A 25,224-nucleotide genomic window follows, 5' to 3' on the forward strand; every position below is an offset into this window, starting at 1 on the left:
AATCCTGTCATGAAATGTCTAAAATTTGCAAGAACCATTTAAACTATAAGTTAAGACTTTCATCACTAATATTACACCTCTACTTCACATACAATTTTCTAAATGGTGCACTATATGTCACCAATCTTTGTCAATTACAAATTTTTGTCAAAGATTACAAAAGTAACTAATTAACAAATCTTTTCCACGACTCATTCCAATGATTTTTTTTGTTGATATGATGGACATAAACTGTTTTGGTTATTTTGCCAAAGATTGTTATTTTAATACATATTTACTTAATCAATGTAATTTGTCATTTCAGAATTCAGCAGCCATATATAATTTATTTTCATAAAAACAAATTTCAAACGGTAATTCCAATGTTAACATCATTAAAGACAAATTACATTAATAACTTCTTTTTTTTGTAGACTATTAGGTCTTTATCAAAGAAGTCTCAGCGCTTGTGCATTGGGATATATATTATGACAATTTGTAAACCTGAATCTTCTAGATGAGCCAGATCCACCAATATTGATCATATCAATTAAATAAATGTAAATTACCAATGTATAATTTACTTTATAATTTTTTTTTTTTTTCATTAAAGGATCTAAGATCAAATAAAATTATTCACTCCATACATGAAATCAGAAGTTCTGAAAAACTTAACCTATCTAACCTCATTTAAATACATCAACTTAACATCTAAGGTATACAATAAAAATATAATTAAACATACCTCTGTTACATTCACCTAATAACAGCTTGTAAGTCCAATTTCCCTTCCCAAATTCAGAGTATACTACAGTCCCTAATTCAGAGTATACATCTTTCTTTATTCTACATCAAATGATAATTCTAACTGTAACATTACTAAAGATAAATTATATTTTTAATTATTATGTCAACACAATTAATAAAGAATAACTTCAAAAAATATTGTATTTATCATTGTACCACACCCACTGCTTTTTATAAGTACTGAATAACATTTGTCATGTTATCATCTCATGTCAGATGTAATCATTTGGTGTTGATAACACCAGATGAGATAACATTTGCTCCCAGATGATACCAACAATGCTCCCTTATGCCACTGCTGTCTTCTCTCCATCCATTTCTTTCCTAAGCCTTCTTTTGACTTCTTGTAGTTTCCAGTCTTCACCTTTTCTATGAGCTTCACCCTTCTTTTTCCTCACATCCGTTCTCCTTCTACTGACCCTTCTGTTTGTCAAGATTTCACTAACTCAAAACACATGTCCTAACTAGTTCTGTTTTATTTTATGCACTTCCCATGTAAGTGCTCTTTCTTCTTTAATCCTGTTTACTAGTTATCATTTTTCACTTTATGTGTTCACCTTATTTTCATATCATTTTCCATATCCACATTTCCAAAGCCTCATCCAATACCTCTCCCTCTTTCTCATTGTCCATCCTTCACTTCCAAACAACATAATTGTATGGTTCCAAAATGTCAAAAATTTTTTATTAAAATGATCTCATCTTCAATGTTTTTAATAAAACTAAAAGAATGCACATAATTAAGCAAATGCACTTAACAGAAGGATGCTATCCAATAGGAAAAACTGCTTTCGGTAAGCTAAAATGTACAATCAATTTTTCTCATTCAAAAATTTAGGAAAAATCCAGTAGAACAAAACGATTTCACTTAAAAAACTCACTTATTTTATTTTCCTGCTATCAATTAAACATAACCAACTCCATACAATCATATCCATTTGTTATAACTATTATCAGTATTTTACAAATATATTTAATTATTTATACAAAAAGCCATATGTTTAATCGTTTTCACTAAATTTAAACAGCAATTACAAATGTAAAATTACTAAAGACAAACCAAATTTTTACCAATATTCATCAATGAAATAAATACTTGGTTATTAATGGGTAAAGTCGAAGTTAAAATTTTGATAAAGAAACATTCCCTTTTTATCAGTTTAAATTTTGGTTACAATTACTATATCCCTACTACATTTTTATTTATTTATTTATCAATGCAATTTGTTATTTCAGAATTAGCAGCCACAGGTAATCTATTTTCACTAGATTTCAAACGGTAATTCCAAATTTATCATCACTAAATACAAATTACATTTTTCATTTTTAATAAACTGTATCAAAGAAAAAGATGAAACACATATAAATATATATATATTTTTTTATTTCATGAACCATCAGAGTAGTTAAAATGTCAATAAAAAATCACACTCAAAAAATGTATCAACTTTGGCTATAATTATATACGGCTAATATTTAATTAATTAATGTAATTTGTCATTTCAGAATTAGCAGCCTTAAGTAATCTGTTTTCACTAGATTTCAAACGGTAATTCCAAATTTATCATCACTAAATACAAATTACATTTTTCATTCTCAATAAATTCTATCAAAGAAAAAAAATGAGGGATATATATATTTTTTATATTTAATGAACATCATACTAGTTAAAATGTTAATAAAAAAAATCACACAAAAAAATGTATCAACTTTGGCTATAATTATATACGGCTAATATTTAATTAATTAATGTAATTTGTCATTTCAGAATTAGCAGCCTTAAGTAATCTGTTTTCACTAGATTTCAAACGGTAATTCCAAATTTATCATCACTAAATACAAATTACATTTTTCATTCTCAATAAATTCTATCAAAGAAAAAAAATGAGGGATATATATATTTTTTATATTTAATGAACATCATACTAGTTAAAATGTCAATAAAAAAAAATCACACAAAAAAATGTATCAACTTTGGCTATAATTATATACGGCTAATATTTAATTAATTAATGTAATTTGTCATTTCAGAATTAGCAGCCTTAAGTAATCTGTTTTCACTAGATTTCAAACGGTAATTCCAAATTTATCATCACTAAATACAAATTATATTTTTCATTCTCAATAAATTCTATCAAAGAAAAAAATGAAGGATATATATATTTTTTTATATTTAATGAACATCATACTAGTTAAAATGTCAATAAAAAAAATCACACAAAAAAATGTATCAACTTTGGCTATAATTATATACAGCTAATATTTAATTAATTAATGTAATTTGTCATTTCAGAATTAGCAGCCTTAAGTAATCTGTTTTCACTAGATTTCAAACGGTAATTCCAAATTTATCATCACTAAATACAAATTACATTTTTCATTCTCAATAAATTCTATCAAAGAAAAAAAATGAGGGATATATATATTTTTTATATTTAATGAACATAATACTAGTTAAAATGTTAATAAAAAAAATCACACAAAAAAATGTATCAACTTTGGCTATAATTATATACGGCTAATATTTAATTAATTAATGTAATTTGTCATTTCAGAATTAGCAGCCTTAAGTAATCTGTTTTCACTAGATTTCAAACGGTAATTCCAAATTTATCATCACTAAATACAAATTACATTTTTCATTCTCAATAAATTCTATCAAAGAAAAAAAATGAGGGATATATATATTTTTTATATTTAATGAACATCATACTAGTTAAAATGTCAATAAAAAAAAATCACACAAAAAAATGTATCAACTTTGGCTATAATTATATACGGCTAATATTTAATTAATTAATGTAATTTGTCATTTCAGAATTAGCAGCCTTAAGTAATCTGTTTTCACTAGATTTCAAACGGTAATTCCAAATTTATCATCACTAAATACAAATTATATTTTTCATTCTCAATAAATTCTATCAAAGAAAAAAATGAAGGATATATATATTTTTTTATATTTAATGAACATCATACTAGTTAAAATGTCAATAAAAAAAATCACACAAAAAAATGTATCAACTTTGGCTATAATTATATACAGCTAATATTTAATTAATTAATGTAATTTGTCATTTCAGAATTAGCAGCCTTAAGTAATCTGTTTTCACTAGATTTCAAACGGTAATTCCAAATTTATCATCACTAAATACAAATTACATTTTTCATTCTCAATAAATTCTATCAAAGAAAAAAAATGAGGGATATATATATTTTTTATATTTAATGAACATAATACTAGTTAAAATGTTAATAAAAAAAATCACACAAAAAAATGTATCAACTTTGGCTATAATTATATACGGCTAATATTTAATTAATTAATGTAATTTGTCATTTCAGAATTAGCAGCCTTAAGTAATCTGTTTTCACTAGATTTCAAACGGTAATTCCAAATTTATCATCACTAAATACAAATTACATTTTTCATTCTCAATAAATTCTATCAAAGAAAAAAAATGAGGGATATATATATTTTTTATATTTAATGAACATCATACTAGTTAAAATGTCAATAAAAAAAAATCACACAAAAAAATGTATCAACTTTGGCTATAATTATATACGGCTAATATTTAATTAATTAATGTAATTTGTCATTTCAGAATTAGCAGCCTTAAGTAATCTGTTTTCACTAGATTTCAAACGGTAATTCCAAATTTATCATCACTAAATACAAATTATATTTTTCATTCTCAATAAATTCTATCAAAGAAAAAAATGAAGGATATATATATTTTTTTATATTTAATGAACATCATACTAGTTAAAATGTCAATAAAAAAAATCACACAAAAAAATGTATCAACTTTGGCTATAATTATATACAGCTAATATTTAATTAATTAATGTAATTTGTCATTTCAGAATTAGCAGCCTTAAGTAATCTGTTTTCACTAGATTTCAAACGGTAATTCCAAATTTATCATCACTAAATACAAATTACATTTTTCATTCTCAATAAATTCTATCAAAGAAAAAAAATGAGGGATATATATATATTTTTATATTTAATGAACATCATACTAGTTAAAATGTCAATAAAAAAAATCACACAAAAAAATGTATCAACTTTGGCTATAATTATATACAGCTAATATTTAATTAATTAATGTAATTTGTCATTTCAGAATTAGCAGCCTTAAGTAATCTGTTTTCACTAGATTTCAAACGGTAATTCCAAATTTATCATCACTAAATACAAATTATATTTTTCATTCTCAATAAATTCTATCAAAGGAAAAAAATGAAGGATATATATATTTTTTTATATTTAATGAACATCATACTAGTTAAAATGTCAATAAAAAAAATCACACAAAAAAATGTATCAACTTTGGCTATAATTATATACGGCTAATATTTAATTAATTAATGTAATTTGTCATTTCAGAATTAGCAGCCTTAAATAATCTGTTTTCACTAGATTTCAAACGGTAATTCCAAATTTATCATCATTAAATACAAATTACATTTTAACAAATTGTATGAGCGAGAAATTAAACAAATATGTTTAATTAAACATATTTGTTTAATTTCATAATGTTTATAAACATCATAATTATTATAGTCAATAGAAATTCAAAAGATCAAAAATAAAATGATCAATCAAAATTTCCCAAATTGTGAACATGAAATTATGAAACTGAATTGGTATATTTTTATATTCTTTATTCTTAATGTGCACGATGAAATTTATTTAACTAATAAATACATTAATGGTATATAAAAAAAACCAAACCTTTTTTAAGGTACTCTGGAAATACTGATACGTAAATTACCATACTGTTATGTAATTTTTAATTACTAATATTTAATTATAATTGGATAACTCTGTTATTCTATCAGTTGATAATAAGGTATATTAATTATATTTTCTATTATTACTTTTTCAATCCAGTTTGTCATTTCAGAATTCGGCAGCCATGTAATGTTTCATTAAAACAAATTTCAAACGGTAATTCCAAATGTATCATCACTAAAAACAAACTAAAATTTAAAAAACTTAAAAGGGTAAGATAAACCATAATATACAAACAGCTAACAAAAAAAATTCACTCAAATTGGATTTTTTTAATTGTCCTAAATTAAACAACAAATTTAAACAATTTAAAGAAAAAGAAATAATAGTCACCATTACAGTAAATAAATTAAGAAAACTGAATTAAAATGTAAAAAAAAACCTCCGTTACCTATAAAAAAAATTACAAACAGAAAATCAAAAAAACAATACTAATTTAAAAAACTGAAAATAAAAATACACTTATTAGAAGCACACAATGCAAATTTTTCTACAAGAACAATAATCAAAATGTGAAATTTATACTTTGAACTTTTAACAAATGGGAAAAAAAATAGTAATTTAATTGTTTGATAATTTGTTGAAAAATGATGATAATTTTCACAAGTATTTTTTTCACCATTCTTTTAACAATTATTGGAACACTTGACACGTCACGTTCTAACTCACTCATTCAAATTTTTTATTAAAATTCTTATCAAAATAGAATAAATTATTTTAATAATTACTTTACTCAGTTATTGGAAAGACAAGCTGGAGAGAGGATCTGTACTAACTAGTGTGATGAATATCTGTTCATTCTGTTAATTTAATTTCTGTTTTCAAACGAAACATCTACCAGTACATAGCTTTTATTCTTATTTAATATCAGTTTTTAACATTATAAAACATTTCGGTTAGTTTTATTATCAATCATAACAGGACAATTACTTTTTAACCCACTAAATTGAATTTAACTAACCTATACTCGCAGGTAAATCTATGAATGATGAAAGAAGAAATCTAAATACATTTTACTTTATATTAACAGAACACATAAAATTAAGGATTCGCTACCAAACTAAAACCAACATATGAAGGAAGAATTTCTCACGGCTACATTCTAAATTAACATCTACAAAATGGCAATAAAATTTGTGAAATATGATTTCTAAAAATTAGCAAGTTTGATGTTAAATATGCAAGATGGTTTACATAAAGTAAATCAATCTTGTATTAAAAAAGAAGTTAACAATTATAAACAAGGACTAATGGAAGTTTACTTTTCAATCGTAAATCATAAGTATACTGAAACACAAAATCCATGACCATTTCCAAGTAAGTATATTCATGTTTTTTTTTAGAACAATTTTCAAGTAAATTGAAATTTGGTAGTGTTCTAATCGGCAGCAAAAAATACATGCCCTTTTTATAATAAAGATTTACTACTCTAATACAAATTAAACTTCAAGAAATGAAAAAAAAATAATTTGAATATTTATAAATACCAATCGCACATTTATGTTCTTAATCAAGCAGGCAATTAAAATAAAATGTTAACTGCCATTTCAATAAATACGACCGAACACACGAATGATATAATTTTCTACTTCATCACTTACTACCATTAACTAAACCAAAATGATGCTAGAATTGTTGAAAATGTTAAAACAACTGCTTGTAGTTAGGTAGACATAAGAACAAGCCAAGTCATCATAATTACTTTCCTTGAAAATCGATTTGATGGTTACCTAACCTTACATAGTATATCCAAGATCTAAAAACTAATCAGCACAATTCACAACAGACGAATAAATATATATTATAATCAGATTACTTTACAACACATTCATTTAAATAATACGTAAAAGTTTGCGATCTACCACAGAACAATGAATGAACGGAAAAATTCTACAAAAACCTTAATTGATAACACTTCCAGCTGGTTAGAGTAAAATAAATATAACAACGAACCAAAACACTTATACATTAATACCCACATAGGAACTTATGAAAATAATTTAATAAAAACAAAAACTTACTGCAAAATGAAACAGCTTGATAAAAAGTGAACAAAACGACCGTGGGAAAGCTATACAACAGTCAGTTCTCTATCGACCTCATTCATTCTCAAATACAAAATGAAGCCAAGTGAAATAAAAGTATTACACCTAATAACACAAACATACAGCTAACAAATTTTACCTGGAAGAAGTAGAGATTGAAGACTGTAAAAATTACCGAACACAAAAAAATTTTGTAAGTAGAAAACTAATTGTAAAAATAATTCCCTACAGACAAGGCCCAATAGCGAACGTAACTTCCGTTGGCTGGTAGGGGGTTATACGTCTCGTTGGTGGGGCAAACTCTTTCAACCAGGTTGACCAGCAATCACTCAACCGTTTCTTCCATTATTGGTCGTTCAGAAATTATAAGTATTTTGCATCCCAAAAAAAATGTATCTACAATCACATTTGTAAAAAAACAAACCTTAGAAAAACAACCTTTAATAATAATAGCTGAGACGACGACACTTTGTAATCTAAAAATGAAAATGCAGTTTGAATTGCAATATCAATAAACACTTTCGGAGGCTTTTCAGAAATAGGATTCTGTGGGCTTACAAAAGTTCACAGCTTGTCTAAAATTAAAGCTTAAGGTCAAAAAATGTTTTAACAAGTTAATCTACGAAGCAAAAGCGAGGGATTAAATAAGACCACCGGGCAGAATTAAAACTACCACACAATCTAATTAAACAATCTTGTTGATAGAGGCAGGGAAAAAAATTTTTCCCTTTCACGAACTAAAAACTTGGAACTAGGCGCCATGGGAACTGAGTCCAGGGTATCACCACACAATAGTGGGGGAAAGAATGCAGTTGGTATTTTAATTCATTCTATCAGCGTTGCCGGATTTGTGAATTCCATTTAAAAATTGTAAATAACTGTCACTGTTTTCTTTTTCTATTCTTTTAATTATAAATTTTATGAACAAATTTTTGTAGCGATCCGTATTATAAATAATAATTCCTTTTATCATAGAAAATCTGAACAACAGACTTAAAAAATTCCGATCGGGTCAAGTGTCTGTGAATGAATGGTATGTCGGAGTTGCCAAGTCTGTAAGAGATGAAAGCCGTCGTAAACATCTAGGGGGGTCCGTCAGAGACAAATAACGATGTCCGATTTTATTCCGTAAACGAAATTAAATTTCTAAATACTTAAGAAATTTATGCTAAATTTGTAAAATAAATACCAATAACGTTACATTAATAAAAATTACAATAAAAGAAACGATTTTTAATACTGTGTAAAAAGATTCAAACCTTTTCCTCTGAATATAAACCTTTCGTTTGCGTTGTACAACACATTTTATATATATATATATATATATATATATATATATAATTTATTTATTTATTTACTGTGTACTCTATTGTAAAATAGAATACACAATAAAGTTCTGTACAAGTGGCTCTAGCCACATATAAAAAAAGTTTTAATCTTTTTAACTTTTATGCCTACATATTTTTACGTTTACAATTTTAAGTTTTAATTTTTTAATGTGTGATTTTTAAAAAAGAATAGATTTTATTAACTGATGATGAGGGAAACCATTGAAAGCGCTTTTATATAATAACAAGCATAATGTAAAAAACATTATTGAATTCTGTACTCCTGGTGGTAAACTTTTTATACTTTTGTCTTTGACATAATTTGTACAGAGGAAAATATGGACAAATACAGTAACAAAAAAAGAATTAATCTTTTTAAGTTAATATACATATATATATATAAACCTATAGCCTATTTATAAAAAATAATCATTTTCAGATTTGTTGTTGGAGGTGATTATTTGAAATGTGAGTCTGTAGACTGCTCATAAAGTTGTTTTCCATGATATATAACAATCAGGTTGGTAACTTTGTATGTCACCAGGTGATGGTTATACCTCTAATCTGTTGCTTTTATTTATTAAATAAAGTGCCAGGTTTATTAGAAATTAGTGTTATTTTCATGAGTTCAGTTAGAATTATGATTTGCCTGTAGTATTTATTTATAATAGCAAACAAGCTAGTATTCAATTGAAGAAAGACATATTACTAGTGTCTAATATCTGAATGTGTTAGTATACAAATGCAAATGGAACTGAAAACAGAGACAGATAGTTTTGGTAAGTTTTTTGATTAGGACATAAGTTTTAAGATAACTTGTTACAAAGTTTTTCTGAGTTGTTTTCTTGATGTTTAGTCAAGAAAGTCAGTTTTCTTCTTCGACAAGTTGCCATTTACCTGAGGAATAGTTCTTGGAACGTGTATTTTTGGTGAATTTCTAACTGAACTCATGAAAATAACACTAATTTCTAATAAACCTGGCCTTTTATTTAATAAATAAAAGCAACAGATTAGAGGTATAATCATCACCTGGTGACATACAAAGTTACCAACCTGTATGTTATATATCATGGAAAACAACTTTATGATCAGTCTAGACTCACATTTCAAATAATCACCTCCAACAACAAATCTGAAAATGATTATTTTTATATAAATAGGCTAAAGCATTTTATTGAGAGCCTTAGACAAGCAGACATACAAAAGAGAATACAATACAGTATCAAACAAAGAAAAAGTCAGTACACCAATGAGAATTCAAAAGTCGAAGTAATTACCAATGAATCTTGCAATATCTTATCCAATTGACAAGAGATGGAGCACTAACAACGTCTTCAGACAATAGGTTCCAAAGATTAACCGCTCTTAAATAGAGAGAAAATGCTGCTTTATAGTTGTATGAAATCTTTCCTTAGTAAGCTCAAATGTGTGACCATGAGTCTGATAGTCAAAATTTCTTGTAAAGAGTGAATTGAAGTTGAATAGTGCCCATTTAAAATCTTAAAAATTTCAATGAGATCTCCACAACATCATCGATATGCCAATGTGGGAAGATCCAGGGTTCAAAGGCGCCATTGGTTGAAAAGCCTCCAAGATCAGGAACAAAAGTCAATTAGCTTACTTAATAAGTTGACAATTGTGATATGACCATTTTAGGTCAGCAAAACAGTAACACCAAGATCTTTAGTCAGACTGAACATTGGCATACAAACAGTTACCATGGAGGATGTTATTCCAAGTTCCAGGTGTAAAACCATCCACTTAAGAGATATTTAATCACAGCATCCATTCTTCAGACTATTTTGAAATACAGTACAAATTAATTGAAGATTGGCATGTGATAGGTCCAAATTGTATAATTTAGTAATTTGCATACGTACAAAGTCAAGACGGCAATCCATTAATGATATTGGAAACGTAGATTATAAGCAAAATCATGTTCCTTGAGAAACTCTGCAGGCAAATCAAAATTTATGCGACTTAGCAGAAGGTAATTTAATAAAGAAGATACAATTGGTTAAAACCTCCTTAATCCATTGGCAGATGGGTCACAAATTCTGTAATGTTCCAATTTGTGGAGTAATCTAGCATGAGGAACCCTGTCAAAATCCCACTCAAAGTTCAGGTAAATAACATCTATTGAGTTTTGATTTAAATTACTTGAGCTCAGTCATACACAGCAGTCAATAGATTGGATACAATAGATCTGTCAAGAAGGAAACCATATTGACATTGTGGAATGATAGTAAGGTGGTCCAAAACAAAACCTGCTATCTGCTTAGGAACAAGCTCCTTCCACAATTTTACTTAATGAAGACTGATAAATAACTACAACATTGATGATATAAGGAAATTAAATGTAAGAAATAAAAACAGAATGATACTAGGTCTTCAATCTCCTTAAACCAACTGCAGATGTTCTTCATTTTGTAACTCTATTTTATTGAAGATTTGTTTTATCAGTCTGGTCTCTGGCATCCGTTAATATATGTCCATAGTATGCTTGTCTAAGTTTTCTCATGGTATCAATGATTGATTCTAACATGGTGTAGAGAATCTTGTCAGGAATTAACCACCATTTTCTTTGGGCTTGGAGTTTATTGTTTAGAATGATTCTGAGGACTCTTCTATCAGTTATTTGAAGTTTATCGGTTGTAGATTTTGAGTTTAAACTGAATAGGGTATCACAGGCGTATTTGGTTTTTGGTTTTACAACTTTGTATCGTTTAGTGTTTATTAATATAGATTTTATTTTGTACATGGACCATGTTAATCCTTGAACTTTTTTAAGTTTGATTGTTCTATTTTCCGTTGTTGTTTTTTCTTTAAGATTCCAAATTATTAATACGCCAAGGTATTTAAATTTGTTGACTATTTTTAATTTCTTGTTATTATTTAATCGGAGAACTGGAGATTCTATTTTAAAAGTGGTTATAATTTCTGTTTCTTGAATGAGATCAACAATCTAGTTTTCGTTGCTATCATTCCCAATTCTTTGATTTGTGTTTGAGCTTCTTCCACATTGTTTGCAAGTAAAGCAAGGTCATCAATGAATGCAAGGCAATTTAAGATTGACGGTACCAATCTCATTAGTCCATTCTCTCATGACCTTTTCCAAAGTCCTGATTTTATTTTGAATGGTTCAGAAAGTTCACCTCTAAATTTCACTTTCAAAATTGTGATTTTAAGGATTGTTGGAAACGCTTTGTTTTTGAGTTACGGCTAACGAAAAATTTCGCCTAGAATTCGACTCATAATAAAAAGAAGCCCGACTGTAATTTTTGGGACCAAAATTAAGGAGTAAAGTTGATGGTTTCTTATGTTATTTGAGCAACGAAATAGGATAAAACAGTTCCCAGAATTGGGTAACTCCAGTAGTTCTTAAGAATCCAACATAAAACACAAAATTCGGTGTCTTTTAAAAATTGTTTTTTTTTATTGAAGCAAAACAGACGAAAAATAGACAAAAAATCCTATTATTCTGTGAAATCTTTCGCTACCCATAACTCGAAAACAAAGCGTTTCCAGACTTATGTTTACATGAACTTTTATCACTATTTTCATCAGTACAACATGTCCTTTAAGTTTCTTTGTGGGACACCTGTGTATATATATATATATATATATATATATATATATATATATTTTGTTATGGCCCGGAAGGACCAATATTTATGTTTAGAAAGACCAAACATAAATGACTATTTATGTTTAGTCTTTCTTATCTTCCAATACTCTTTAATTTTCCTGGAAAAAACCCTTTTCCATTGCTCTGTCCAAACCGTCCCAGTTTTTTTCTTAGACTATTCTGCAAATTTAACACCGGGCAAGTTGTTATAATTTCCAGATTCTGTTCTGAGATCTTGCAGTGCCTGCTTCTTTGATGTCTTGAAGCACCTCAGCGAGCCACACTGGTTGCGTTTTTAGCTTTAGCAATCTTTCCAAGAGTTGTTTACTTTTCCTTGATTCCTCCAAACGCAAGAGGAGCCCAGAGAATTTTATACTTTTCTTTCTTATTTCTTCTGTAATTGGTGTAACGACCTCATAGATTTTATGGTATATAAATAAATTGTTCTAATTCGCGATATCATTTCTACAACTTGAATTTTTATATTTTTAAATAATCTCTTTTATTAATATTTGTTTCACTTTCTATGTTTGTTTTTTTTTCGAATAATAAAAAAATACTCAATACTTTTCCACTTTCTCAGTTCACATTTAAAAAAAAAATTAAATTAATTAAATTTTTTTGTTATTTATTATCATTTGTCTTTGTACTTAAATGACCTTTATTATATAATACAAACGATCTCTTTGTATTTCACAAAGTATTGCGATTAAAATAATAGGTTACAATTACTTTTTATTCTTTGTTATTAAAAAACGTTTCTCCTCTGGTGAAGAGTAACTTAATTTATATACTTCTTTTTATTATTGTACATTGTATTATTTTTAAGTAGTGATTGACATTATTATTGATTGTATTATTTTTAAGTAGTGACATTAGACCGATCGAAATAACCCATTTAGAAGAGAAAAAATTATTACCTGAACTTTTTTAAGTGGAAATGGTACAGGGGTTTCAAATAAACGTAAAAAAAATAATAAATGCGTGAGCAGAGCTGGTGGAGGATTGAAAAGGGGGTGGAAAATGGTATCATTGCGATTTCCAGCGAAAGTTGACTTCAAAAAAGTATCCAATACAAAATTTGTAGATCGATCCTACAAAATCTACAACTTTTGTAGAGGTCTTTTTTAAAATAATCTCAAAATTTCCGAGAAAAATGCGAAAAATCTAACGCTAAAATGATTTAATTTCGACGAAACTTGGTGAAAGTATACCTTTCTGTGTCTTAAATAACCACAAATTTGAATTGTTAAAAAAAAATCAAGAACTTTCCGAGATATTAATTTTTTCCTGTCCGAAACAATTAACAAAAACATTCTACTTAGAATAATCATCGTACAGAGTTCTGGCGGTGCTCATTTCTTTTGTTTGGACATATACTTTTTGGTAAAATAAAAAAAAATTCTAATCAAAATTCAAAACATGCTTTAAAATGTAAAAAAATGACTTGCGATAATGAATTGTTCAGTAATTATTGATAATGTGTTATCAATTTTTTTTTTTTTTTTAAATTCAAAAACTGATTACACGTAAAATGTACAAAAAAATACAATTCAATTATACGGAAAAAATACAAAAGAAACTATGTTTCATTGTTTGTCCTGAAATTTTATTTTTGTGCAGTATTGCTATAGACATCTAAGTCGAATAATTTTGTGTACTGAAGGATCTAAACAAGGGAGGCGATTGGACGTGCAGCTTCGTTCCCGCTATCACTTTTTATAGAAAACGGCTTCAGAAAAACGTTAAGTATTGGATACTTTTTTTGACGTCAACTTTGGCCGGAAATCGTAATAATACCATTTTCCACCTCTTTTCAACCCCCTAAATCAACCCTCTACCATCTCCGCTAACGCATTTATTTTTTTTACGTTTATTATAAGCCCCTTTATCATTTCAACTTATAAAAGTCCAGGTAACAATTTTTTTCTGTAAGTGTAATTTGGTGGGACTGTTATTTAACTTGAAAATATGTAGTTAAGTTGAATATGTATTAAAGAGATTGCTGTCCATGACACTTTCAGTAAAAAAACATTTTTTAACGAAATATTTATTATAGTTAACTAAAAAAAATAATTTAATTAAATTAAAAATAATAAATTTAAATTAAAAATTAAAAAACAAAGGAAAACATAACGAGGATACTAAAAATTAAAACCTTATCAAACAATGATCAATACAATTTACAAAAAAATTATCATAAAATTTCGAATAAAAAAAATAAATTATTGAAGAACTGAATTATTTCACTGTTTTTAGCCTAAGGCTAAAAACAAAGGCGTAAAGAATGAAAAAAAAAACAGAAAATGTAATTAATAATTATTGCAAGGAGGAGGCCAGGAAATAATATATTTTTTGTATAGACATCGTACTGCAAATTACAAAAAAAAATCATTGCGAAAATATGTGCCTAGTTCTTCACTAAGTTCGAGTAAAAAAAATGTCATACCAAAATAAAGAAATACAGTTTTCATAGTTTATTTAAACATGCAGTAAATAATTCGATATAACTTACTTTTTAGATTAGTAAATAAAAACGATCAGCAATCCTCCAGAAATATTAGTTTTAAGACGCAAATGAAAGACACTTTTTAATTTACTACAACATATATATATTTGTACTTATATATATATGTATATATATATATATATATTCACTGCAATATAATTCACTATACATATACACAGATATATTTACATGTTATTGGTGAGAAGTGCTTATGACTACTGCCGACAAAATTTTATTTGTCCGTTAGTCAGTTTTGATAACAATGCGGTTAAACACAGACCGACAATCGAGAAAAAGTATATGTATAATAAAACTGTAACTGATAACTGCTACATAACTGTTACTACGTTCACAGTCTGAAAAATAACTGAACTGAACTAAAATCTTTACTGATAAATTATAGAAAAAATTCCCAATAAATAACAACATGTAAACAAAAATATTTAAGAAATTTATTTTTCGTGTAATTGTATAACGATAATTAAAAAATAAATTATTATATCTGGATGACCTCATACAAAAAAAAAAAAATAGTTTCAATAATGAACATCATTTTTTCTGCAATAACTTATATACGTATTTATCCGTATGTACAGAGTGTAAAAAAATAATATCTTATATTTAAAGCTATTCAATATGATTTACAAATAAAATTAAAGTGTAACACTTAGTTGTCTACATAATTTTTCAATCTGAGCGCTTTTTACGACAGCCGGTACACATCCGACCGAGAGCAGAATTCGTACCGTACTTTAACCTGCAAGTATGTATTAATGGAAGCGATAGCTGCTTCAATCCTATGTCCGAATTGGTTAGGTCAGTAAATAGCGGAGGCGCATATACAAATCCTTTATAAAACCTTTTATAAAGGAAAAAATTGTATGGAATTATAATGGAAAAAATTGTAAGACCTTAGAGGTTACCGCAAACATGCTCTGTCATTGAACCCGTTCCGGCCGATTCAGAAGTCGAAGAAAACGTCATTTAATCGATCCCGTACAGAGATATGCCGGTGAGAAGATGCAACATGTTGCCAAATAAAAATTTGTTATTCATCTTGCTGTGGGGAGGAAGAGCCGTGTAAGCATCATAACTAAATAAGCAACTCTTATACGCTCGCTTCAACAAAAAAGAACAGCCCGTAAACTTTCCATCGGGATATCGCACACAAAACATTTAATTTTAGGGAATACTTTTTGTATTGTAAGTGTAGATTGGGATTTTCTGACCCTGATACGGACATTATGGATGTTAACTTTTCCACTCGCTAAACACAATACGATCACGGAAGTTGTCATCTTCATGCTCCAACATTTCAATCGCGTATTCGGTAGGCAAAGCCTGTAACAATTGTAAACGGTATAGAAGTATATGTAAGCGTTCCCTTAAAACATTCCACACTGTCATCACAGATATCATCGTGGCCGATTTTCCTAACAAATGTTTTTAGGACTACGAAGGAAAGACTCGAAGACAAGTCTACATTTTCTTCAGACATCTTCGGTCATCCCGTACACTTCCCTTTACACAGACATCCGATTTACACCAACAAATGTTATTGTCGTCTGAAGGATCACAATTACACTTTCTACAAAACGCACAACTTTAACTACGGATTCACGTTTAGCAAACTGTAAAACAAAAAATTCTTTTTGTTCAGGAATCGCCATCTTTGCGAGTGGCGCTGTCAAGTGGAAAGATAGAAGAGCGATTTACGCGCATGCGCATAAATAAAACTTTGCTTTTTGATTCTAGCCTTAAATCAACACTGTACAATTCATCCAAAAAATATTATTATAAAAATTAAACCCTGATAGACTTTACTTGTACACCCGATATTTTAATTTTTGAAATCAGCATAGGTTAAATACGAAAAATTCAATTTGTACACAAATTCAATTTCAAGATTACTATTATCTTAAGTGTTTGAAATCTTCCTTTGGTAATCTTTTTAATAAATGCACACAATCTTTAAATGCCGGTAAATTTTATTCTTATACGTAGCTTGAAAAAAAAATACAACTTTATACGTTGACTTTTCTTCTATTTTTCTACTTGTATTTATTTATTTTGGTAAAACGATTTCGTAGTATACACCACATCATCAGCAACATGTAAAAACACATAATTACATATTTTTTAGTAAAAAATAATGAAAGTTGTAATGATTAAAATGTATTATTTTACAAAAAAGATTCATGTATTATTATTAATGTGTTACTAATTAAGTGAAGTATAATGCCTAAGTAATTACTTAAGAAATTACTTAACAATAAGTAAATGTCGATTCAATACTATGTAAATATTTAATTCAAACTGAACTTGAACAAGATTAAAACAAAGATAATAAAATTTCATAGAAATGAAGATGAGAAATTAAATAATAATATTAGATAATAAAACTAAGAAACCAAACATTGCAGATGCAGAATTTTATTTTGGTAATACATACCAACTTTTAACTTAACCTAACTTTTAACTTAAGAATTCTTGTTTTAGTAATGAGCAGTAGTAAAATTAAAAAGGAAAATGAGAACTTTTGAAATATAGCTAAAAGAAGGTGTCAAGTTTGATGTTCTGATAAAATTTGAAATGAACGGGCCTTTATTATTTTATTTACTTCTAAACGTTTTTTCTTATTGTTAAATTATCCAAAGATCACAATTTTGCATAAACCCCTACACAAATTTTAGTTGCTTCGACAATTAAAGCTAATCAATCTGGAAGATATTTATAACAATAGTGAAAACAAAGAGGTGTGTACGTGACTATATGTTTTTGGAATGGATATTACATGAAACATTCATTTGTTTTTATATCCGAAGCAAGTCCCCAATTTTGTACTACCCATTTTGTATTTTGATTACCTACCCCAATTTTGTAATGTATGCAAAAAACTAACCGCCACAATCTTTTAATTCGTTTGCACCGTATACTGTTATGACTATAGTATTATCTTTCATCTATAAAAATCCATTTTCCTCTAGTAAAAATAAGTGAATTCAATTCCATTGTAGTTACAAATTAATTAAGAAAACAAGACCGAGAGACGTCAGAATTTTCGAAAATGAAAAAATAAACATCAAGACGCTTGCGTCTTGAGTTAGTTAATTTGGTTTTGGAAAGAAGTTTAATAGTTAAAAACTGAAAAAGAAAAGTTTATTAAGCAAACCAACTAAGGTTGACAATGAATAAAATGTAAAAATCATGAAAAACATAAATATACTCGTATAAAAATTATCAAATGAATATTGATAAATTAATAATTAAAATTACAAAAGATGTAAATTTATATGAAAACTCATTTTGTATCCTAATTAATCTGTTTTTAATGGAAAAGTAAAATCGCAATATTAACTGAATACAAACAAAAATTCCTAAAATAATATTCTACATTAAGCTTTTAGTTAGGATCTTTCTTTTTCCTGTATAGCCTCCGGGAATTACCGTTCAGATTTAACTTCAGACGATGAATGAGAATGATATGTATGAGTACAAATGAAGTGCCAGTCGTGTACGGTCTCAGTTCGACCATTCTTGAGATGTGTGGTTAATTGAAACCCAACCACCAAAGAAAACCGGTATCCACGATCTAGTATTCAAATTCGTATAAAAGTAACTGCCTTTACTAGAACTTGAACGCTGGAACTCTCTGACATCCAAATCAGCTGATTTGGAAAGACACGTTCGCCACTAGACCTGCCCGGTTGTATAGTTAGGATCTAACAAAGGTAAAGATAACTTTAATACAAAGATTATGTAAAATTAGAATAACATATACAATATCACAAATCTTTCATCTAGAAGGTTCTGGGTTTGAATTCCGATCATACGTAGCATTTTTGTGTACGCTACAAAATTCATTTATTATCATAAAAATAAGAGAATAATATACGTAATTGGATGCTGTTCATTAATATTATCGGAAAGATAATAAATAAATTACAAAAAAGTAACATATTACAGAAATATTTTTATGAAAAGGTTTTATTACATTAAAAAAAATGAAGTAAATTTACAACAAAATATTAAATAGATGAATTTTCATTCTTTTAATTTGCACTTTTTTTAAAATTATTGTCAAAGTAACAAACAAACAAAATAGCCGACCGCCCTAGTCTAGTGGTAAACTCGTCACAAAATCACCTGTTTAACAGCTAATTTTCGAATTCGAAGGTTTTGAGGTTCAAATCCCAGTAAATATTAGTTGATTTTATAAGGATTTGAATACTAGAGAGTGGATACCGACGTACTTTGGTGGTTGGGGTTCAATGAACCACATTTGTCAAGAATGGTCAGCCTGAGTCTGTACAAGACTATACCTCATTTACACGTCATCTTCATCTGATTGGACCTTGGGAAGGTTGTTCATTGTTTATTAGTTGAACAGATTGGAACGTACACATTAGGAAAAATACAAACATATATAGACGCCAACTTAATTCTTAACTTAAACTAACTTTAAAAAAAAGACTTGGCAAAACTATTTATTTCTACTTTTAACTATATTTTTAAAGCCAATTTTAAATTTTATTTAAAATGACTTTTTTAGTTTTATTTAAATCTATAACACAGTTAATAGATCTGAGCATGAACGCAAAACATAAAATTATCTTTGATAAAAACAAAGAAAAATTTATAAAACACGTAAACGTTTTGAGATCTGTAAAGGAAATAACTATTTTTTTGTGAAACGAGTTTAATCAAATTGAAATTAAGTTTTATATATTACTGTGTTACATCCAATAAAAAACTTTGACAAATTTTTTTTTTCTGGTCGTTTATATAGCCCATTTAACTTTTCGTTAAGTAAATTTTCCATTCAAGTTACTACAGGAAACTTGTAACGGGAATACCAGAACTAGTTCTACGTAACAAAGGAAAAACTTAAGTACTGAATGTATTAATAAAAAAAAAAATGTTCTAATCACCTACATTTTTTAACTTAGTTAAAATTAGGTTTCACCGAGTAAATAAATTTCAATAAATACTAAGACGGCAAATTCATGTAGTCTTCAAAGAATAAATTACATTTTTCTAAATGTATTCCAAAGAAAGGTAAAATAGTATTAATATATAACAAAAAAAAAAAAACTTTATAAAAGAAATATATTGAAGCGTTATAAACATTCCTTCACATTCACAGCACACGCGTTCTCATTGTTCCGGCGATTTCAGCATCGAACAATATTCTTTCTGTATTTGTGTCTCATATTTTAAACTATACCAAGAAGTTGATCATCAGGCAGGTGAAAAGATATCTTTTTCACAGATGTTGATCGAGAATGCAGCAGCTGCTTATTGCTTAAACCTTGCTACAGGATACATCGTGTTAAGGCAGGTGTTAAGGCACGAACCAATCGAACTTACAGCTGCTCTTATTTTGATTCTGTTCCTATATTGCTATCCTTTTTCTTAATCTAGAATAGAAAGAGGAAGAGAAAATAAAAAAGCGAGAGAGGAATAAAACGAAAACGCAACGATAAAAAAAGCTTTTCCTATCTCTTTATTATACTCTTTGGTATATCTACAAAGTACAACATCCTTTGCCGTGACCGTACCGGCTCTGCTGAACATCCCCACTGTTGTCTCTCACGTTAGGTTACCTGTAATGAGTACACATTCCAACACACCTACTCCTACCTACCCGTTCGTGCTAGCATTGTGTACTTATGACCTCTACATTTATCAAAATGTTCGCGTTGTCTTCTTCCAAGAGAAAAAAAGCAGTGAGTATACGATATTGCTTTTACACTTCCTCACTAACAGCTAAACTACCTAAAACTACATTATTTTTGTAATAATATAAAATAATTTAAAAAACTAGCATATGCTAATAAAAAAAATTAATTATTTTTCTCTTGATCTGTCAAAAAATTAAAAGATATTTGAAAAGCTTTATTTTTGAATTTCAATAATTTATGTTGTTGATATTTTAATCGTATATTATATACTATATATACTCGGAATGTGAATCTTTCACAAGAATGTTAATCTTATTTTATCCGACAAAAAATGTAATAGCATTTGTATCAAATATTATTAACGCAGTACTAAATTCTGTTAAATGAAAAATAAATTTCCTTTTTCATAAAAAAATGTAAAATATCATAAATGTAATTATGAAAAGAATTCTAGTGTCATAAGAATCGTTAAAAAATTCCGATAAATAAATTTAAGTAGATATGAAAAAAGGCATGGCTTAGATAGTATCCGATTTTTCGTGAGATATTTTACTCGCAAAATACTTTCGTGAAAATTATCGTGAAAGGTTTCTTTTTTACTTTTAATCTGTATAAATAAAGGACAATCTTAGTCTTGTGTGTTTCCTAATAACTCAAAAACTACTTATCCGATTTCGTTGAAAATTTTACAGTTTTTTATTATTATTTGTTCCGGGTGTGTTTATATATTATTATTATTTCCATAATATTTAATCACATAATAACTATCTGAAGAAGTCGATATTGACATAGATAACGATTGATACAGACAATGACAATCGATATTTACAACGACGTTAAATTTAATAAAAGAAGTTGTAGGTTATTTATTTATATCTTACTTTTCCGTCTAAAGCTTCAGAAGGGAAACTACTACTGCAATCGGTCCAATTTGGGCATACGGTTTTCATCGGATCTTGACTCCTAAGGAACCCAAAATACCCAAAAACCGGATGTAAATTTTCCGGATGCTCGTATGTACGTGTTTATATTCGGTGTCGCCCTTTAAATCACCTTATACCTCCAGAACTACGGGACCGATTTTGACCAAATTTGGTCAGATTACTACATTGATGTCATTAAATTTTCAACTTAAAACGTCTAAGGGGAGAGGCTGTAGAGCATGGTCACCCTCAGTATCACGAGATTTCGCCTAATTAATGTCTTTTTTTTTGGCAGATTTGTTAACAATTAAGAAAAATAATATTTGCAAAAACATTTTTTAAAAAACTGCATCCCCACCCCAAAAAAATTCTGTAAATAAACTAGTGGCTAGATGAGTATACTGCATCAAACCCCTCTCACCACAAGAAGCGCTAGGGTAGCACTGAAGTACAGCTGTTGTAGTCATCTGTTATTTTATGACGTCACAGGTAAGCAATAGAATTAAATAAATGAATAATATTTAAAGTGGCCGCTAATACCGCCACACCCACGCGAATGAAATACGGTATGCGCGCGCGCTTTAGTTAGAATCACTGAATTTAATAAACAAAAAATATCATATTTAAATAAAATGAGAAATTTTAAATTAAGTTGTGTGTGTGCGCGCGTGCGCGCAAGTCCGGCGTCAGAAAAAAGCCGCGTAAGATCGGGTGAGGTCTGAACTGCGGTAAACATTTCGGGGGTCATAAGAAGAAAGGAAGAAAATTAATAGTGAATTATTATTGTACAATACGTTTCATTGTTTTCGTAAGTTACAAAAATGTGAAAAAATATACATAACAACATTAACATTTATATAGAAACTAAAACTTTTATAATTTAAAAATAACAATGAGTCCAAAGCGACAAAATATTGGTCGACACACAAATGTAACCATATAGCGTGGTTGAAGCCGGAACGGAGATGCTGTAATTATATATACACATACACGAATTATGCTAGTAATTTTATATATATATATATATATATATCAATAAAAAGTTAGTTTTTAGAGAAAGACTATACTAAATGTAATCTGTTTCTTAAGCGGTGCTCGTAAAAACCTAAATAATTACTAAAATTCGCACCCATTTATCGGGCCAAAAATGACATTATTATTCAAAAATACTTCGATTGAATGTCTAGGGAAAAAAACATTTAAAAAAGATATAAATTAACAAAAAAAAAAACCCCGACCGCCTAGTAAACACATTTTTAATATTAAAGAAGAACAAAAGAAAAATCCTGATTGAGAATATGATCTCTGATAGCGGTATTTTCTAGTCCGAAAATAACTGAAGTCTTATTTAAACTGAAGTCTAGACTTGTTGAAAATCAAAGTCAAGCTGACTTGTGAAAATGTGCGGTATACATTTACTCAAATTATTGCTTCCATCAGTTTCTGGATTTGTCCACATCTTAGAAGAATATCTTAAAAGGATTTAAACATTAGTTAATCCTTCAAGTTTTCTTACCTTCTTATGTTAAAGTACAAAAAATAATGATCGGTAGTTCATTACAGCCTTGTGGTTCAGTTCATCCTTGATGTAAACTAAGGAAATTCTTCTATAAAAAAAAGAAGCCAAGGTTATCTTTGATTTTCTTAAAATTATGAATCTTGATCAGCCAAACAGTTACTCCCTAGAAAATCCATTTTGGATCTGGTTTTAACCAATGCTGGTGCTAAAATGACTATAGAAAAGGATTCTTGGTATTTATAGATTTGCGACGTGATCTTTTTTTGATAGGTGTAGAAAAGTAATCTGCTAGATTCCCTGATTAGACGAGTTGGCAGTTATTCTAAAAGCGACTACGCAGAAGAAGAATTAAGAAGAACTAAATTTTCAGGAGATTTATTTTGCTACCGATATCGATAATATAATTAGAAATTTTACCGACAAGTTGTGTGGTATCTTGGATACATTTATTCCTTTGCAGGTTATAAGAATTAGCTGCAATCCAACTTGAATCTCTACGGAACATATATCAATACTTAACTGGTTTACTGGCATTACTTCCGTCACCACCCCATTCGGTCGCCGTAAAGCATAAGACCTAATGTCTGCGCCACGAAAGGCTACTCCGCCTCGGAAAGGTTTATGCGATCAGTCTCCTAACTAGCTCCTAGAGCTAATCCAATAGGGTGAACGGTGTAAGCATGGTACAATACACCATTTTCTTTGTATCCAGCCGTTCACTTGTCATATATTAAACTAAATTGGGTAGGCGCACTCCGTCTATACTACAATGTATGACCGTCATAAATGTAAAATTTACAAATTCTAAGAACACCAATTCGCTGTCACGCCTAGGTCGCTGGATGCCAGCACGTGCCTGTTCATCATTTATAGCCGCTGGAACTATTGGTCGATGGCCGACCATGTTTCAAGGGTAGCTGCATCAAGGAACTCCCACACGGTCCGACAATGCGGCTCACGCCAGATTGACTCGCCGCTTGTGAGTGACCGATCTTCTCCTTGAGCTCTAAGTTTCAGGATTGCCCGAGTTCTGGCCCACAGCCTTTATATTTAATGTGGGGGTTACGACTGTATGATAATTTGTCTGCGCCCTTCAGAAGCATATACTTCGTTTTGAGCATAGAAATTCCGCCGACTCGGTTAACTAGTTCAGAGGGCGACGAAGTAGGATAGTAAAGATTGTCCAAAAAAGCCTACAGCGAAGGTGAAGGCCGAGTCATTAACTCACTGATGCAAATGTCTAACAAGGCATTTACATCCGTGCCATTCCAACGAGACCTGGCTTATTACTGTGAGATGTAAAAAGTTACAGGGCCATCAGGGCTAGTAACGGGAGGGGGTGGCAACCGGAATCGTCATACGGCGGGTGTCTTCCCCTACGGCGGTTGGGATGGGCACAGAAATCTTTAAATTTTGATTTTTATTGATTTCGATTGATAATTAATCTAATGTGGCAACCCGTGATCTTCCCTAGATCTCAGTCTATGAGAAAATTGTTCAATCGCTTTAATAATACTGTTTTCCCGTATGGAACTGCAGCAGGATATCACTAAAATGGAGATCGAGAATTTTCAGAAAATACTAATTATTACCGTTTTAAAGGCAAACGATTTTGAAAGTGAAAGTAATATTTAGGTGCGACAATAAAGTAATGAGACTGATGTGAAAAAAAAAGTTGCTTACCGTTTTAGTCATGTTTAGTGTTGTCTCCTTCAAAGTAGTTGCCCTCTGATTGCACACACTTATTCCAGCGCTTCTGCCATTGATGGTATCATTTCTGGAAATCATCTTCTGTAATATCCTCCAAGACCCTCGTCACAGCTTTTTGGACATCTTGTGTTGTTTGAAAATGGTGTCCCTTGACCGCCATTTTGACTCTTGGAAATAGAAAAAAGTCGCACGGAGCGATATCTGGTGAATAAGGTGGCTGTGGTGTACTGAAATTTGTTTTGAGGTAAAAATTGATGTACTGACAGAGCAGTATGGGTTGGCGCATTATCG

The 25,224-nt window shown here is 29.0% G+C and overlaps 1 protein-coding gene across 8 annotated transcripts in view; it reads right to left on the reverse strand.

The window, feature by feature from the left end:
- The window catches only part of LOC142327298 (death-associated inhibitor of apoptosis 1-like), a 127,484-nt gene that overhangs the window by 21,076 nt on the left and 81,184 nt on the right, over window positions 1-25,224 (reverse strand). The window contains exon 1 of one of the 8 annotated variants that reach the window (XM_075370212.1): window positions 15,104-15,459. The exons of 3 other annotated variants lie outside the window; for them this stretch is intronic. Coding sequence is in view for 1 of the 5 variants with exons in the window: in XM_075370210.1 (XP_075226325.1) it covers window positions 5,674-5,694 (21 nt within the window). In the remaining 4 variants the exon portion in view is untranslated. 4 more of the 8 variants (XM_075370213.1, XM_075370214.1, XM_075370210.1 and 1 more) reach the window with 4 other exon arrangements.

The sequence above is a fragment of the Lycorma delicatula genome, chromosome 7 (genome assembly GCF_047948215.1).
Source record: "Lycorma delicatula isolate Av1 chromosome 7, ASM4794821v1, whole genome shotgun sequence".
Taxonomy (NCBI): Eukaryota; Metazoa; Arthropoda; class Insecta; order Hemiptera; family Fulgoridae; genus Lycorma; species Lycorma delicatula.